At 36.8% G+C, this 17,943-nt stretch overlaps 4 protein-coding genes across 5 annotated transcripts; 1 reads left to right on the top strand and 3 right to left on the bottom strand.

The window, feature by feature from the left end:
* The first annotated feature begins 1,801 nt into the window (after positions 1–1,801).
* Positions 1,802–4,319, top strand: LOC103321311 (purple acid phosphatase 2-like). Its single transcript, XM_016791785.2, has 8 exons — positions 1,802–2,251; positions 2,359–2,562; positions 2,670–2,781; positions 2,973–3,202; positions 3,277–3,415; positions 3,489–3,709; positions 3,825–3,946; positions 4,041–4,319. Exons 1-8 carry the CDS (start codon positions 2,072–2,074, stop codon positions 4,237–4,239), a joined length of 1,407 nt encoding a protein of 468 aa, XP_016647271.2. The 5' UTR covers positions 1,802–2,071; the 3' UTR covers positions 4,240–4,319.
* An 875-nt stretch (positions 4,320–5,194) lies between these two features.
* On the bottom strand, positions 5,195–6,453 carry LOC103321312 (uncharacterized). Its single transcript, XM_089045328.1, has 2 exons — positions 6,240–6,453; positions 5,195–6,199 (listed from the first exon to the last, which is right to left on the bottom strand). The coding sequence occupies exons 1-2, from the start codon at positions 6,302–6,304 to the stop codon at positions 5,341–5,343; spliced, it is 924 nt and encodes a 307-aa protein (XP_088901454.1). The 5' UTR covers positions 6,305–6,453; the 3' UTR covers positions 5,195–5,340.
* Positions 6,454–7,302: 849 nt separating this feature from the next.
* LOC103321313 (putative GTP-binding protein OBGC2) lies at positions 7,303–12,360 on the bottom strand. 2 transcript variants are annotated; one of them, XM_089045327.1, is made up of 11 exons: positions 12,174–12,360; positions 11,438–11,913; positions 11,218–11,309; positions 10,924–11,007; positions 10,324–10,401; positions 9,706–9,906; positions 9,521–9,628; positions 9,134–9,212; positions 8,918–8,984; positions 8,374–8,538; positions 7,303–7,576 (listed from the first exon to the last, which is right to left on the bottom strand). In XM_089045327.1, exons 1-11 carry the CDS (start codon positions 12,257–12,259, stop codon positions 7,504–7,506), a joined length of 1,509 nt encoding a protein of 502 aa, XP_088901453.1. In that variant the 5' UTR covers positions 12,260–12,360; the 3' UTR covers positions 7,303–7,503. The 2 variants fall into 2 exon arrangements, with proteins under 2 accessions (XP_088901453.1, XP_088901451.1); XM_089045325.1 differs by lacking the exons at positions 7,303–7,576; positions 8,374–8,538; positions 8,918–8,984 and having other exon boundaries at positions 9,013–9,212; positions 11,125–11,309.
* Positions 12,361–13,351: 991 nt separating this feature from the next.
* On the bottom strand, positions 13,352–15,893 carry LOC103321314 (LisH and RanBPM domains containing protein). Its single transcript, XM_008223113.3, has 7 exons — positions 15,646–15,893; positions 15,191–15,332; positions 14,938–15,085; positions 14,783–14,858; positions 14,571–14,682; positions 14,305–14,396; positions 13,352–13,683 (listed from the first exon to the last, which is right to left on the bottom strand). Exons 1-7 carry the CDS (start codon positions 15,676–15,678, stop codon positions 13,639–13,641), a joined length of 648 nt encoding a protein of 215 aa, XP_008221335.1. The 5' UTR covers positions 15,679–15,893; the 3' UTR covers positions 13,352–13,638.
* Positions 15,894–17,943: the final 2,050 nt, after the last annotated feature.

Below are 17,943 nucleotides of genomic sequence, written 5' to 3'. Positions count from 1 at the left end.
ACTCATATCATATGTTGCTCTTGCTAGCTAGTTTGGCTTTGGATCAAGATTGTGAATTACCTTCTCGAAGACTTGGTCAAAATCTTCAAATTTTTCCATGGAGGGCTGAATGAAGGACTTGTCATATGGATCACCTGCAGCTGATTTTGGTTGCTCCATTGAGACTATGCTATTTGCAAAAGGAGCTGGCTAGGAGATTTATTCAAGCTAACTACGTGCGGGAACCAATTTAAATAAGCTCGCGGCTGTCATTGCAAAAGAAGACTTTGACCTACCTTCATGAATTGGCCCTTCTTACAGTAATTTTGTGCTGTTTTTAAGTGTTTGTCGGGAGCGGCACTGAAAAATTTTAAATTAAAAATATCTCCGAGTTGGGAGATTGAGCAAAGTGTTGCATAATAAGGCAGGTTGTTGGAGGAGGTTACAATGTTGCTATTGTGTACACAACCTAAAAGGCGACGAAAGGGGAGGGAGATGCAGGAACTAGTCTCACTGCAGTGCCGCCTAAGCACTTGTTCAAGCGAAATGGACAAAGACTAGATTAGATTGTGTCCTCCATATGGCACATTACATAACATTTACACACTACTCTCCTCAATTCCCCAAACTTGAGAATGATGAAAAACCAAAGTGCATAGGAAGGAACCAACCCAATTCCCCTAATCACCGAGTCTGAGTGTGTGAAGAGATTATATTGGGGGAAATTTATAAATGACGAATAAATTTCTTTCAACACAATTTTCATCAATATTCATGGAAGATAAAGATTTTATAGTAAATTTTTTTTTTTTTTTTTCACTTTACACTAGGTTTTTTCTTACCTACAATATTGTAGCTAGTGTGAGTTTTTTTAGTAGTGAATCAATCATCTTATCTACCTAATTACGCTTAAAATCCGGTTTACCCATAATGAGTTTACCCTGTTATGTGCGCATTCTATATATTATGGAATAATAGATAATATACCTAATACAAATTTATAGGATATTATAATTTATCTATCTTTTTTTTGGGTAGGATACCTATCCTTTTGTGAATATATACAAGATATTATTATTATTATTATTCTTTCTTTAGTATCAAGGTAGGTAAATCATTGTTCTTTTTGAAGGAAACATAATCTCTAAAATTGAGAAAATAAATTCCATTCAATGTTAAAAAGAACCATAATTATTGATAGACTATAAATTATGGACTGTAAATTAGGAAACAAGCGTAACATTCGTTCAAAAAATCTTGAAGTGTATATGGCATAGATTGCAATTCAGGTGTATATTATTAGGATAAATATTATCTTACATGGTAACATATTTTAAATTGGAATTTTTGTTGGAAGTAAAAAAAAAAGGTTTAATTGTAGATATGGATTTAGCCAAGTTGTTGCAGATGTGATTTCCACTCTGAGTTCGAATCCCCCTCCTCGTATTTTAGTTTAGTATAAAGTAGATTATCGCTTACATAAAAAATAAATAAATTTATGTCTACAATATAATAGTTGCATTACATGGACATTTCCCTTAAGAACCCAAGATTTTATTATAAAGTTTGATACCATATGCCCAAAAACTCGAGATTTTTGGTGATAGAAATTTCATGTGATTTGGATATGCAAATGGCAGCCCAAAATCATGAGTTGCCTTAGCCTATGGCTAAAAACTTATGTGAAGTCGTTAGCCACGGCCCATTTGATGGAAACCAACAAACTCGCAAACAGCAATCATAAGAGTCCAGAGAGGAGGTGCATATTCGATTCCAACAAGTGAATATGCCATGAATCATTATGTAATGTTGTGTTGACAAAGAATTTTCTGATTGGAAGTACAAATGGCAGGCACTTGTGCTTTTGACTGACGGTTGGCCACTCTGGCCTACGTGTCCACAACACCAGTCAATCATCTGCAATCCGTACACTCACTCCTCCTCCTCTTCCTGACTTGAGTTACAGTGTTTCTGATTACAGCCGGTTGCAACTTGCAATTGAGCAGGACAGGACTGCTGGTAATTGTATAAAATAAAAAGATCAGATTGTAACGAAAAATGGGCAATAGTTTTTAATTTTGTAGCTGGAACAATGAGGAAGGTAACAGGGAGATTGAACAGTGCTGGGCTTGTGGGTATGTTACTGGTTGTCCTGGAGGTCTGTGAGGGTGGGATAACAAGTAGTTATGTTAGAAATGATGACTTGTCCCTTGATATGCCTTTAGACAGTGATGTGTTCCAAGTGCCTCCCGGATATAATGCCCCTCAGCAGGTGTTTCTATAAACCATTCTTTTAAATACTGATTCAAAAACTCTTACGAATTGTTCAAGATTGCATGATTTGATTTTCTGATTTCTAAGTGTTATGATTTGTTCAAGGTTCATATAACACAAGGAGATCATGAGGGGAGGGGTGTGATTGTCTCTTGGGTCACTCCAGATGAACCTGGTTCAAGTACAGTGCTTTACTGGGCAGAAAATAATACCAACCTCAAAAACCAAGCTCAAGGCACTATTCTCACATACCACTACTTCAATTACACTTCTGGTTACATTCATCACTGCACCATTCGCAATTTGGAGGTAAGTAAAGTACCTGCCACTAGGCACTAGTCCCCCTTCCCCCATATCATTCTTTAGTTTTTGAATTGGATTGAAGGTAGAGAGTTTAAATTGAATCGCCGCTGCAGTTTGGCACCAAATACTACTATGAAGTTGGGATTGGTAATACCACGAGGCGGTTTTGGTTCACAACCCCTCCTGGCGTTGGTCCTGATGTTGCTTATACTTTTGGCCTCATAGGTATTTCAAATTTCATCCATCTAAGTTTTCTTATTAGTTCCATTTTTAGTTGAAAGGTTGCTCTCCCTGCAGGCTGTACGCTTTGATATATAATGTACCATTGTACTGATACCAGATAAACACAATTTTATACAAAGCTGTTATGCTTGTGTTTTCTATCTTGTTCTCACTCTGGTGTGCATTTTGAGCAGGAGATCTTGGTCAAACTCACGATTCAAATCGAACACTTACCCATTATGAATTGAACCCAACAAAAGGGCAGACGGTATTGTTTGTTGGGGACCTCTCTTATGCAGATGATTATCCGTTTCATGACAATAACAGGTGGGATACATGGGGGAGGTTCACAGAGAGAAATGCTGCTTATCAACCCTGGATATGGACTGCAGGAAACCACGAAATCGATTTTGTTCCTGAACTTGTATGTTTCTTTTTCTTATTTGGTTCTTGAACTTATAATTTGAAAGAAAATGTGTAATTGCAATGTTATTGCAGGGTGAAAGCAAACCCTTCAAACCCTACACAAACCGGTATTTTGTTCCATACGAAGCCTCACATAGTACATCTCCTCTCTGGTACTCCATCAAGAGAGCTTCGGCATATATCATAGTCTTGTCCTCTTACTCCGCATATGGTATAAGAATGCTTGCTTCTCACTTCTATGTCATGTTTTTGTTTGTGAGTATAAATTGTACTTTAATTTTCAGGGAAATATACTCCTCAATACGAGTGGCTTGAAAAGGAGCTGCCAAAAGTGAACAGAACAGAGACACCATGGCTTATTGTTCTTATGCATTCTCCACTATATAATAGTTATGCACATCACTATATGGAAGGAGAATCCATGAGAGTGATGTACGAGCAATGGTTTGTCAAGTACAAAGTAGACATTATCTTTGCTGGTCATGTTCATGCCTATGAAAGATCCGTAAGTGCAGATTCTCCTTATTACAATGGCACGCAGTGCTTTCAAATGACTGAAAAAAAAAAAATTTGGATTTCTCAATAGTGTAACTCTAAAATCAAATATGTTCGCATTGCAGGAGCGGGTATCAAATATTGCATACAACATTGTGAATGGACTGTGCAGCCCTATAAGTGACGAATCAGCGCCGGTTTACATAACCATTGGAGATGGAGGAAATCTAGAAGGATTGGTTACTGAGTAAGTATGAATGCTGCTAATTTGGAGGGAGCAGTCTTTTTTCTTATTAATAAAAAGTTTCTGAAAAACGTACTGGTTTTTCTTTTGTCTGCAGAATGACAGAACCGCAGCCAAGTTACTCAGCTTTCCGGGAAGCTAGCTTTGGTCATGGGATTTTCGACATAAAAAACAGAAGTCATGCATTTTTTAGTTGGCATCGGAATCAAGATGGGTATGCAGTAGAAGCTGATTCTCTATGGTTGAAAAACAGATACTGGAAATCTCTGGAAGAGCAGCTCCTAGCCGCAATATGATGTTATTTGATATGTAAAAGAGGTTTCATGTTATCATTATAGAATGAATGAAATCTTGCAAAGTTTGCAGTTGTCATTCTCATGCAATTCCAAAGATGAAGCAATTAGCTGCTCTGTTGTGTTTTATGTTGTCTGACACCACTTCCTTCAAAGTAGGGTAAAGGATAAAATTACGGCTCATCCATCAACTCCCCAATTGCAATAAGTGCAGAAAAGTTTTGAGTCTTTGGTGATTGATGCCTTGTTTCAAAGCAGGCCCCGATTTGAAACACAGAGAGAGAGAGAGAGAGAGAGAGAGAGAGAGAGAGATGAATTAATGTGACTTGTGTCTCAGCTCAGCTGTGATATGGATAAGTTCAAACTCAAAGCTTCAAGAGGAGAGGACAACCACCGTTGTGGCAAGGGAAATAAATCCTAATAATGAAAGATTAGGAGACTTTGGAATTAAAAGTTGGAAGCAAACTAGGAAAGGAAACTTGGAATTCCAATAAGACGACGAATATATCCAATGCTAAACTTAGGTGAGGAGGAGCTCTGTTAGCTCCAACGTCATGCCAAGGCTGGCACAAGTCTCATTCAAACAAGAAGATATCGAAAGAGAATTCATTCACATAATATATCACGATACCTCTATACTTGTATATTTGTATTTGTTCATAATCATATCATACACAAGGACAATAGGGCTTGCAAGGCGCAACCTCGAGTGATCATTTATACCTGCAGATACATACAACCCCTAAAATATTAATTTTTTTTTTCAAAATAAAAAAAAGACGAGAAAAGAAGATAAAAACCATATTGATTTATGATATACCAGCACACTACAATGACAACGACAAGCACAGAAAAACCCATGCGACATCGCGGCCCTTTAGATACAACTCTCTCTCTCTCTCTCCCTATATATATATATATATATATATATATATATTTATATTTGTGCTATATATATTTATATATATACCCCTACCTCTTACACTACGTACATATATATATATATATATATATATATAGTATGGATGTACATACAAGTACTGAGGTTCTAATTTGTGCAACTTCATTTCCTAGGACACCGTCTTTAGCTCTGTAGCTTCACATTTACACGCACCATGGAGATGGCTGCAATGGTTCCCAGCCACTTCCGTCGACGGAGTTGCTGGAAAAAATGCCATGATCTTCTATCACCGGAAAATCAAGGGACATGGCTGCCTCCGCCCATATCGAGTCATCGAACATCGGAAAGTTTCCGCTTACGTTGCCCCAGAAAATTCCAGAATCCATTCCTTCATTGCCACTCATATTCTCCTCCACTTTCATCTTGCTGTGCTCGGCCTCTGGCTTAGGCTCAGGGTAAGTACCATGGGGCTGATGAGCTTTCACATTCGGATAATGATCGCGAAGTACTGGAACTGCAACATTGTTGAGAGGAGCAGCATAATCGTTTGATAAACCGGCACTGGAAGTACCTGATGGATTCTGATGCAGAAGGGTTAGTTGGGCAGATGGGTTTGGCGTCTGTGGAAGCATGTGGGTGTTGGCAGAGGAAGGGATTTGATGGTGATGGTGACAGTGAGGGACTAATTGATCAGGCAAATTGAGCTTGGCCTCGGAACCGTAGAGTTTGCGAGCAGCAGCATCATAAGCCAAAGCAGCTTCATGGGAGGTGTCAAAAGTGCCAAGCCAGAGACGAGCACCACGGTTGGGCTCACGGATTTCAGCCACCCATTTCCCCCAAGTCCTCTGCCTCACACCTTTGTAAGTGCACATGGCATTCTCAGGGCCTCCTTTCCCTCTCATGCACCCCTTTCTTGAACTGGCCTGTGCAGGCCTCTTCACTTGCTTTCTTTCCCCAAGCTTAACGCTGCTCATCTCTGACTTCAACATTGTGGTTGATTGACAATGACACACAACTCTGGGATTTAAAGAGGAAGGGATTGTGTTTGTGTTTCCGAGCTCTTTCTCTCTCTCTCTCTCTCTCTCTCTCTCTCTCTCTCTCTCTCTCTCTCTCTCTTTTCTTCTTCTTTTTCTTCTGTTTTTGCTTTTGGTGCGTGTGATAAGCCATAAGTGAAAAGGGTGGCGGTATTTATACGACAAGGAAGGAAGGAAGGAGTTATGAGACATAACCTGTAACGTGGCTTTTGGTTGAATACTTGGCATGGCGAACAGGACATGTCGTGTCCATGGCCAGCCTCACTGTTTAACCCTCTTATACAACACTTGGCCTACCTCTTTGTTTGCTTACTAGCTCAGGTGGCAATCGGGCAGGAGCAAAATTCCAGTTTTGCTATTTCATATATTTTACTTTTTTATATATAAAAAGGATAAAAAGTCTCCTGTTTTTCTGAGTTTTTATTTTTTTTATTTTTTTTTGAAAAAATTCGAAAGGAAAATGTTTGGTTGGATGAAGGGCTAAGGAAGTAGAGACAGAGAGGGAGGGGGATCCAGATAATGGCTCATTTACTATCGGAGGCGGTGTTGAAACGGTTGGAGATAAGAACCTACGTTATTTCCCAAACCCAGGGTAGCGTTTAGCAGCACAGGGAGACGAATTGAGACATGGTCTTTTACCAAATCCCACGTACGCAGTGTCACAATTGATTGATTCAATGGATGGATCATAAGAATTTGGATCCATGTAGGACCCGCCACTCTTACGAGTTTTCCGAAAAGGATAGAAGTTCACGCCCACAGATCGGAATGAATCTTCCGGACTGATTCCCATTTCCCACTGCTCCTGCTCTTGTCGTTATATTTGCAGTAAATAAATCATTGCACTGTTGCACACACATGCTCTCTTGTAGTTATCCGATCTTTTTCGGATGCTAAAATCACAACGGCAGGAAAAAAAAAAAATATTAATCATCGTAATTGTGACCAAAAATAAAATCCTAGGATTCTTGGTACGAACCGTACCAACGAACCCTGACATGCTAAAACACAGAAACAGACAAAAGAATGTTATGAATCCATCATTCTATATATAGTATACACCTACCAAAAGGTTCTTGTTAAGAATAAAATTTCACTTAATATACTAGAATCTCATTCATGAATTAAAAGAAAGCTGAAGAAAATTTCATTCGTGATTTCGTTATGGTATATGCTGCAGCTAGAATTTATCTATACATATTTGGCATATGTACAAGTTACAAATCAAAATTGTTCTAACCTGTCTAATCCAGAAAACCTCATGCATGATAATTTTGTAGGTGTTTCTGTTTCACACCGAAAACGTCATGTTCTCGCACTCAAATCCAATGTTTAATTTGCACCTCGGCACTTTCTCAGACCGGCCCTTATCTCCTTCAACATCTCGTCGACTCTGATGCCTTTCCTGCAAAAACCAACATAGTTGAAACTTTTATTTAAGGTGCTGCTCTTGTTACTTCATATATAGAACTAAGGAGGAGTATAGTGAGGAATGTACATTTGTAGTAAATAATCTGTAAGAAAAATAAACAAGAACGCTAAAATGTAGTTCCAACTGAAATGCTGTGTGAGGCATGCATATTCAACATTGTGCAAAATAGTTCTCTACTTATGTTTTCGGTCACAGAAACAATTACCCATGAAGAATTTAAAAAAAAAATCCAGGAATTTGTTTCGTAAAACTTGAAAACTTAAATAGTTTTTATTGTGGAACCCAAAAATTCTATAAATATTTTATATGTAGGAGATTCATAAAAAACAAATTCTTCTCTCCCTCAAGGCTTTGACTGAAACCCAAAAGGATGGGGATCCGTTTAGAAGGGTGTAGAGAAACCTGAATGAGGATATCGGCTACTATGTGGATAAGGATAACATAGCAAACAATCATGTTAACTTTATTTTACCTCCCAATGGAAGTTACTAATTCTTTACCCCCCAAAAAAAAAATGGAAGTTACTAATAAAATCATTGATAATATGCCGTCATTAAAAAAAAAAATCCCAACTAAATAGCTTTCACTTTTTTTTCTTCAATGAGAATGGGAAGTCCTTTTCTTTAGTTTCAAAACATTAGCAAATGAGCATTTTTCATGCGCACAGGGAAAAATATAGGAGGCTGTCAAATACCAATGACAAATAACACCGGTGGAGAAAAAGATAGCGCTCGAAAAACAGAAGATAAAGTTTTAGGGATAGAACTTACAAAACACTGACTCCTACAATGGCGAGGGGTCGTGGATAGTCCTCAATATCTTTATCCTTCTTGTCTTTAGTAAGAACTCTTGGAGAACTCCCATCTGCATTCCCACCTTCAGAGGACAGCTGTTGGACTGCACCTGTACTGCTCGTTTCTGGCTCAGAAGATGGCCTATCAACACCAAGTTTCATTATCTTTATCTGTCTTGCCTTGATACATTTTTGAGATTTAGGAGAAGTCAAGAACTTTGTGCAGCCAGCCTTGGAGATTGGAGCTGGAAAATTTCCCAGTACTGACCATTCCTGACAGCGGCACAACAAATATTTAGAGGTAAAGACCTTCAGAGGATCAGCACAGCTTCAAGCCATAAGAAGAGACTTTGAAACTCTTCAAATGAAGAACGGAGGATCTGTGAATGGGTATATTGGAAAAGCTATGTCAATGGACAAGATGAGAATCCATGATCACAAGATTGAAGACAATGAAGTCTGGAGAAAATCTTATGGCTCCCAAGTTGCTCGTGGTTTCTGAGAATATCTCAGAAGATGGCCTATCAACACCAAGTTTCATTATTTCTTCCGTCAAAGATGGAAGCCAAGAAAGATGATGTCTTTTGCCTGAAATGCGGAGATACATTTCAATCAAACATGAGATTTAGGAGATGACGTTATTTCACTCTCAACAAGATATTAGTGACCAGCAGAGAACAGAGATTGGAACCAGGATGCATTTTCCACTGTAGAAAAGATAAAAAAACAAATGACACAAACCTCGGGAAGGTCAATTTTATTCAACACCACAATGTATGGTCGTTCAAGGTAATCAGGATTATACATTCGCAATTCCTGCAAATATGAGGCCGGTAGTTAGCATCAGGTTAAATACTGATATGCGGAGGAAGGGGAAAAAAGAAGGAAAAGTCAAGCACGTGGTAAACACTCCCACTAATTCAAATCTTCTCCACATCAAAACAACAGAGGCTAACCAGTAATCACAAGGGAAAAAACTAACTACCATTAAAGAATCATCATTCATAGGGTAACGGCACAATAATGACATTTAACAAGAAGCAACTAGAATGACAGTTAGATATCAGTAATTAGACACTAACTTATCAATAAAAAATACAGCACATGAATAACGGGACACATACTTCTTTGACGGTTCTGTAGTCATTTACAGGATTCTCGGCTGCAGCATCAACAACATGGACCAATAGCCGGGTCCTCCTCAGATGCCTCAAAAAATTGCGACCAAGACCCTAAAGGATGACCAGAGTTTGAATTAAGACAATTGGAGCTTTAGCATAAGTGAGTAAACAAGATAGAAAAACATTACCTTCCCAAGATGTGCCCCTTCGATAAGACCAGGCAAATCTGCCAACGTTGCTTCAGAAGAATACATCTGTGGCCCTAAACTTGGGTCACCATCAAGGCGTCCAAGGTTCGGCATTAAGGTTGTGAAAGGATAATCCGCAATATCAGGTCTTGCAAGTGTAGTGGCTGACAAAAGGGTTGATTTTCCAGCATTTGGAAGGCCCTACAACAAAGGCAGGCACATATTAGCAATCTAAAGACCGTACTAATACCTTTACTAAGTAGCCTTGCTCTATAATTTCTTTATTCTCCACCCATGAAAGGCCAAATATAATCTATAACAAAAAAGAAAAACTTAACAAGGAATACGTATTTACATTTACTCAATTAAAATTTTTAATGGAGTTAGAACGGTTTTCCTCTTCGATTCTATTCCAAATTAACTTGATCAAAAGATTTATTATTCCATTTCATTGTACAAACAACTGGTGATGTATTGTCTATTTTTTGGAAATCTAGGTACCAAGAGTCAGTTACCAACAGTTTCATTAACACATCACAATGTGATCATTGAACTTCTAAGAGCAGAACTTCAAAATAAAAAGGAACCCCAGGGAGAGAACAGGAAAACAATACTTACAACCAAACCAACATCAGCAACAACTCGCAGAATCAACTCCAGACTAACCTCCTCTCCTGGTTGACCAACAGCTAAAACCTGCAATCATCTGATAATGGCTTACAAACTGTTTTAAAATAAGAAACACACATATGACTAAAATAGTCTGGTTATTGGATAAGTTATATTTTTCTATGAATGAGAGATAGAGAGGTAAGATGTTAGTCAAGAAAGGCAATGATAAAAAAACACCCAAAATAGGGGTTGAAATTATAAAAAAAACCCAAGCACTATTTAAACATATAAACACACCCAAAATCCATCATTACACACACTCAAAACCCATTTATAAACACACCCAAAAAGTAACTTTGGGGTTGATTTTGGGTGTGTTTCTATGTTTAAATAGTGCTTGGATTTTTTTATAAATACATGTCTATGATTGGGTTTATTTATAAATTTGTACGAGTAATACTTGAGCAGCTTAATGTATAAACATCACATTTGCCTGAAATTTTCAATAAATTTGAGTGTGCACATGTCTCAATGGAGATATTTACCATATAATGCATATCAAAACACTATCATGTCTCAGTCGAGATATATTCACTACCACATTACCTTATCACTATCATCTCTCATCACATTTGTGGTCAAAGCCATCAACTTTTTCCTGCTATGCTCTGGCATTTCTACCAAGCTAATCTGCCACAAAATCCAAGAAAAATGTAAATGTAAAAGGCAAATTGAAAATACTATTTACACAACAGTTTACTGAATAAAGAATAATCTAATGTAGATTGGGACTATCTTCCCAATTGCCAAAAGTTCTGAGTCTCTGAAGAAAAATAAACAAACAACTGTTTTTTTTTTTCTTCCTGAAGTTTTCACTCCGTTTAAGGCATGTTGGCTCACCCCTCCTTGTCCACCCCTTGCTACAAGGACTTCATCACCTGGCCGTGCTAAATCAGCCAACAATGTCCCTCGTTTACGCTTCACTACCGTACCTAAGGTAGGCGGAAACAGAGATAAGGTTCATGGAAGATAAACAAAGTGATAATATGAAACTATTCAAACAGAAAATCTCTCATGAAAATCCCAATTCTTTACATTCACTGCAAAACAATGCACAAACCTGGAGGCACTGGAATACGCAAAGTCGGGGCAGAAAGTCCATCATGCAATTGTGCAGTCAAAACACCCATTGCAGCCACATTCCCTCCGCGTTTTGCATTGTACCTATTTTTCGTGTGAAATTCCAGTAACGAATCTTTACCCTCATCGGCATAGATCACAACATCACCTCCATGGCCACCCACAGGAAGAATAAGGGACCCACCAAAATCCCGTTTAAACAAGCTTTTTCTCCTCAGCTTCTCCTTCTCGTGTTTTCCTTGAGGCTTACTAGCTCTCTGGTTTGGCATGTTGAGGACTGCGCCATGTCCGCCATCTCCTGAGCGAACTGTGATGATGACCTGATCAAAGTACTTGTGAGGTTCCTTGATTAAAGTATTGGGTTTTTGAGCAGGAGATTCTTTGGCTCTGGTACTAAGTCGGCAGCTTATTGCGTAGTATCTGATATTATTCAAATTTTGCGAGACCTGGCCACACCTATACGAATAAACCATGGGAATTATGAACAGGAACAAGTTGAAGAAAGGCGCGAGAAAGAGAGTGGAGTGATCTCAAAGAGTTTCCTATTTTCATATACTAGCGCAGTAAAATGAAAGCATAAGAAAGTTTCTGCTGGTTGCATAAAATGCCGCATTTAATTTTGGAGAATTGGGGAAGAAGAAGATTTTTCAAAGTTTTCGTTGTATTTTTATTAGCAATATTTTAAATGTAAAGATGCTCTAATATTTAGAAATTACCTTTCAGGTAAAACGGTGCCGTAGAACGAGGACTTGTGGCGGAAAAGATAGGAAGTTGATGGTGGCGGGGAGATTAGAGACACCATATCCGAATAGAGAGAAACAGCAAGAGAGAGAGTGAGTCAGTGAGGAAGGCGAGCGAGACAAACAGTAACAGAGCAACAGACAAAGACGACAGGGATATTTTTAGCAAGTCTGGCGGGACTGACTTTCTAATTTAAGCCCATTTTCTTTGGGTCGGTGGTGATGTGCGTCATTTGAAAGCCCAAATCTTACTTGACCGAAAAAGTCCGCGTAAGTTTTAAGGCCGTGTCCATATCCACAACCGACTTAACTTATTTTTTATTTAAAATTTATGCAAACCGACTTTATGTTTCTTCAAATATATTGGGGACTTTTTTCTTAATTAATTCAACTTGATTTTTCCAAACCAGGGCCCTTTTTTTTTTTCCTTTTAAAAAAATAAAAAAATAAAAAAACAAGTGATGATCTAAGAGCATCTCTAATGGAGATGTCAAATACCAAACATCAAATTTAAATTTGATAGCTGATGTGGTAATTTGACATTTACACAATTTTACACTCCACCCGATATGTCAAATAAATAATTATTGTAACAGTCAAATCATTTAAGATAAAGAAGAAAAAAATTAAAAAAAGAAAATAATAAATGAAAGTAACAATCAGTTGTCTTTAAACACTAATAAAATATTCATTTGACATCTTGCTTTTGGGATGTCAAAAATAACATCTCAACCTCCAGCCTTCCACATCAGCTTGGACACATCAGTTGGAATGATGTGAGATATTTTTTCCAGCTGTTAAATGTATATGTGGCACTTTTAACACATCGGTTAGAGATGCTCTAAAATACAGAGAGGAGAGGGTTTTATACGAACACACTACCAAGCTTGGTAGTTCAAACCGAGGCCCTTTCAATGAAGGTGATTCTCCTCAGAGTCATAAGTGTTGGGTCTTCTAATTTTAATATAATTTTCCTATTTTTATGGTAAAATATGAAAATAAAAATTCTCCTCACCAAATACTCACATTAACTGGGAAAGAATTGCATCATGTGGATTAACTTGGGATCAATTTGAAGCCAAAATCAACACTAGTTGACCCTAGGAAGAGCTAACTGGATGTAACACGTGTGAAAGAAACTTTACAACAGTGTCTGATCAAAATCTGACATTATACTTATCGTAGATTACACGAGTTTGAAGTCTCAAAATAAGCACGATAACATATGCAAGCCTTGCATCAGATCAACTTCAAATACCCAACCTAGACAAAACCAATTGGCGCAGAGCTAGTACCCCCTTTGATGAGTACTTTATATACAAGAAATAATGTATTACACCAACTCCACATGTAGATGTAGTGTAGCATACAAGATTGAGCACCAAACTTGCCAAACTGCAAGATATGAGAACAGACAGTGATACTCCAAGAGTTTCATCCATTAGCTTCTAATAAAATCCTTCAAAGAAAATGTAGGAGGCCCATTCTGCAAAACCAAATCAACATCGAGTGAGGAAGTAACACAATCTTGCTATGCATTACACAATTCACCTGTCCTAGCCGCTAGGAAGTCGTTCACCATTAAAAGGACAGAAAAGGCATAATCTACATGTATATAATAACACACACACACACACACACACACACACAATTCACCTGTCCTAGCCACTAAGAAAAGGGCATGTGCCTATCCTGAATAATGAATGAATCTAATAGGGCACGTGCCTATCCTGAATAATCTCTCTCTCTTTTTATCTTTCTGCACAACAGTAGGCCTTATAGTTGAGGAATCTCTTAACCTGTTACTAAGGAAAAGATACCAAGATGTAATTTCAATCAATACTTACAGATGTGTAAGCTTATCCCAATTACCCTCTTTTCATAACAATAAAATCTCAATTTCCCTTCACTTTGCAATGTAGTATGTAGGTTACGAAAGAGAGCAGTACCCCCTTTAACAAGGATGAAGTTATTTTATAAAGATAAAAAAAACTGATATTCTGCAAAGCTAACTGAGGTCAGATGGTTAAAATTGGCTTCATTTTTCTCAACAACTGCAGCCCCAAGAATCAAGCAGAAAAATAAATATTAACTAACTGCATATTACCTTGGCATTTTCTTCACTTATGCATTGTCTAACTACTGTTGTCTGTTGTATTAGCCTTTCCATTGCAGTATAATTGGGCAGGTTTGAATGTTCTGACAATTACCATGAAACACAATTAAAAAACAGTACATTATTGATTGTTTTAAATGCCAAGTTTACAATCCAGGGAAATAAGCATATGATATTTGCAATGAACAGATATCTCTCTACAGCAGCATTGAAACACATATGGCACACAGAAGCAAGAAGGAATTTGGGTAACACACCAAGAACTGCTCGGTTCAAACTATCTGCAACTTGCTGCCGATAGTCCAAGCTAAGCAAATGAAACATAGGGGACTTCTCTGGTTCTTCATAGGCAAGCAAAGCCATAAAGTCCTACAGAAATACCAAAGTTCAGTCTCACAGTGACATACATACACACATACAAAATGTGCATAAATTTATATAAGGAATACTTGAGAGAGTTGCAGCATACTTCAAGCTTTGAGACGTATTTTTCCACCTTCCCAAAGGGGGTCAACTGGTTCTGGGCAAATTCCAAAGCTTCTGTGCTGCCAAATAAATAAAGAATTAAAAAGCAAGAAGGGCATAATACAAGCTTTCTAGATGTATCCCTGTAATTTTGCTCACCATTTCTTAGAGCAAACAAGTTCAACAAAGTGAAGGCTCAGAAGGTCAAAATGCAATTCTTTATTTTTCTCCAGTAAGTCAGGTGCCAGCTGTTCCGTCAGTTCAATCGCCTTGAGAGCATTCCCCTCCACTGCACAGTGAAAAATTCCTGCGGACAAAGCATACAATTAGCATCATCATCACCAAACGCTCCAATATTCATCTCCGACAACAATATGCGAGCAAACTTGTCATTGCTTTGCTGCAAACCTACTTTTTCTTTTCTCCATATCCTCAAGACAGTCAGCAGGCTGCTTCATCCCCGTCGAAGCAACAAATGACTCCACACTTTCTTTATAGCAATTATGCACAAGGTATGATAGAACAATATTGTGGATGTCATTGTCATTGATAGCCTGTCAATTACAAAAATAAAACCCAAAATCGCCACGATAAATACAAATGTTATGCACAATGGAAAACTAAATTAATAGAATCAACCAACGAATATTTTCAGAGAGAATTCTCTTCTTCATCCATTAAAGTGCCCCAATAGGCATATGCAATAAGCCCTAATATGGTATGGATGAGTCAATGACCAAAATCAATGCAATTGAACAGTAATTAGGTGTAAATTGTATAATCTTCGTGACTGGAAGTGAAATAAGATTATGGAAATTGCAATCATTTGATAAACGCAAAAACAAAAAACGAAAAATAGAAACTCACAACGTGATTGTAGTGACGAGGATCGACGTCCATGATTCGCCGCCTTTGGTAGAGTGAGAGGTTGAGGAAGAGAGGAACGGAGGGGTGTGGCTTCGTGCTCAGAGCAGGGGGTTTCGTTTCTGACACGATGGACGACGGTTTTATGTATCGGGTGGCATTCAGAATCCGAGTCTGTTCGAGACACCTGAGAGTGATTGCATCTTTATCTGTAATGTCTCAAACACTCAACCGCTACTGTCTCTTAGGTTATTGCACACGTGCCTTCAGGGGCAAAATATCATTGCATATTAAAACGGAAGTTTGAATTCCTTTTGCTACAAAATAATCAAAATGAGGCGAACTGATCGTTAGATTAAATGCTTACTGCCACTTTTAAGTTGCATAATAGAGGCATGATGTAGTGAGAGAGAGAATTTGTGAGTGTGTGTGAGAGAGAGAGAGAGAGAGAGTTGATTAGTAGGAAGAACAAAAATTGGTAAATATTGTCTAATGTTTAATGTTAGGCAACATTATAATATTAACTTTCAATTGCTAATAAATAAATTTAGTAGTGGATATGTTGGGAAATAAGTGAAATAATAATTCGTGTAATTGTGTATTGTTAATGTTTTATTGATCATGTGAAAAGGGATATTTGAACTTATCAACTTTTCAAATATTAAGAATAAAATCACAGCTATAATAATATGGTTAATATTTAGTGAGCTATTTCAAATTCACACGGTTCTTTATTATGGAGATGACACATTTTACCATGGTTAACATTTAAATGGCATAAGACGGAAAATTAATATTGCAAAGAAGAAAATTAAAAATAATAAAAATTGAAGTCGGCATAGCCTAATTTATTTGTCCTAATGAGAGTACTTGAACATATGTTATAAGAGCATCACTAGCGAGGGATGTATTTTTGAGAGTGTAAAGCCACTTTTACATCTCCTTTACACATTTGGATAGTGTAAATGCGTTTTTTGCTATAATGGGAAAAAATGTAATTCCAAATATATATTTGATTTGTTTGTGATAAATTTTTTTTAATTTTTTTTCTTTAGTTTTAATTTTTTTAAAATTAATTTTGTGTGTGTTAAGTTTATTTTCTTTTTCCAAACAAATGGACCTACAAAAATTAAATTTTTGCGAACATATGATTTTACCTACAAACTAACATAAAGATATGGTTTATTATCAAAAAACGTCCCTAAGGTTTACGAAACTATCAAATTGCATCCTTAATGTTTTTTTGTGTCATTCGTAGTCCTCAATGTTAGTATGTGGGATCACAAATAGTCTATGCAGCTAAGTTCCGTTAGTTTGCTGACGTTCACTCACCTATCACAAATGGTCCATACAATTTTTTTTTAATTTTTTTTAAATTTAAAATTCATAAAATTTTGGTTTTCTTTTTAAAATTTTATGAATTTTAAATTATTTAAAAATACATATTATATTTTAAATACATGTGACACTATATTATTGTAGATGTGGGCTCCATATATATGCCACATCAACAAACTAATGGAGTTTTTTAAAAATAATTTAAAATTAATAAAATTTTAAATTGGAAAAATAAAAAACTAAAGGTTTAGGGTTCATAAATTGTCATCAATATTAAAATCTTTCAATAAATGGATTTTTCATTTACAAATAATTTTAAAAAGAAAACTAAAAATTTATGAATTTTAATTTAAAAAATTTAAAAAATTTGTAGGGACCATTTATGATAGGTGTGTGAACCTCAATGATGTTTTGTGATATATATATATATATGTCACGTTAGCAAACTAACGGAGTTTTTTACGAAACCTAACGACAGATACCATTTGTGATTGCATATACTAACCTTGAGAATCACGAGTGACAAAAAAAAAATTAAGGATGTAATCTGATAGTTTTGTAAACCTTAGGGACGTTTTGTTATAATAAGCCAAAATATATAGATGTAGAAAATTATAATTGATTTTAAACATTTGTAGGTATTTTTTTTTTCCTAATATTTCATACCATTGGAAGTGGAATGCAAATTGCATGAATATATGGGACTTTCATTTTGAATTCCAATCCATCTCAGCCGTTCATCATAGAGCTATTGGGGATTGTAGCGCACCACTTGGTGTGCTGACGTCAAGCAGAGCCCTCCCCATCTACTGGTGGAACCCAAAAAAATTTCAATGGATGTGCAATTTTTAAAGTCTTTAGCTTTAAAATAAAATTTGAGTGGGCTATAATTTATATAGTATATCAATTAAAGTGAAAATCAATATTGAATTATCAATCAATTAATCTAACGAAAATCAATAT

Source organism: Prunus mume, linkage group LG2 (genome assembly GCF_029339155.1).
Source record: "Prunus mume cultivar Tortuosa linkage group LG2, ASM2933915v1, whole genome shotgun sequence".
NCBI classification, from domain to species: Eukaryota; Viridiplantae; Streptophyta; class Magnoliopsida; order Rosales; family Rosaceae; genus Prunus; species Prunus mume.
This window is presented reverse-complemented; position numbering and strand designations above follow the sequence as displayed.

Bases quoted from the DNA above. Each gene is read 5' to 3' on its own strand.
- LOC103321313 (XM_089045327.1), bottom strand. From the start codon at position 12,259: ATGGTGTCTCTAATCTCCCCGCCACCATCAACTTCCTATCTTTTCCGC. The intron at 9,629-9,705 runs GTAATGTTTTTC...GTCATCCTTTAG, and splicing joins AAGGGGCACATCTTGGGAAG to GGTCTTGGTCGCAATTTTTT. The intron at 9,213-9,520 runs GTATGTGTCCCG...TCATATTTGCAG, and splicing joins ACTACAGAACCGTCAAAGAA to GAATTGCGAATGTATAATCC.
- LOC103321312 (XM_089045328.1), bottom strand. From the start codon at position 6,304: ATGGCTTATCACACGCACCAAAAGCAAAAACAGAAGAAAAAGAAGAAG. The intron at 6,200-6,239 runs AGAGAGAGAGAG...AGAGAGAGAGAA, and splicing joins AAGAAAAGAGAGAGAGAGAG to AGAGCTCGGAAACACAAACA.
- LOC103321314 (XM_008223113.3), bottom strand. From the start codon at position 15,678: ATGGACGTCGATCCTCGTCACTACAATCACGTT. The intron at 15,333-15,645 runs GTGAGTTTCTAT...TGTAATTGACAG, and splicing joins CTCGTCACTACAATCACGTT to GCTATCAATGACAATGACAT. The intron at 13,684-14,304 runs GTAATATGCAGT...TTGGTTTTGCAG, and splicing joins TAAGTGAAGAAAATGCCAAG to AATGGGCCTCCTACATTTTC.
- LOC103321311 (XM_016791785.2), top strand. From the start codon at position 2,072: ATGAGGAAGGTAACAGGGAGATTGAACAGTGCTGGGCTTGTGGGTATG. The intron at 3,416-3,488 runs GTATAAGAATGC...TTTAATTTTCAG, and splicing joins GTCCTCTTACTCCGCATATG to GGAAATATACTCCTCAATAC. The intron at 3,710-3,824 runs GTAAGTGCAGAT...TTCGCATTGCAG, and splicing joins TTCATGCCTATGAAAGATCC to GAGCGGGTATCAAATATTGC.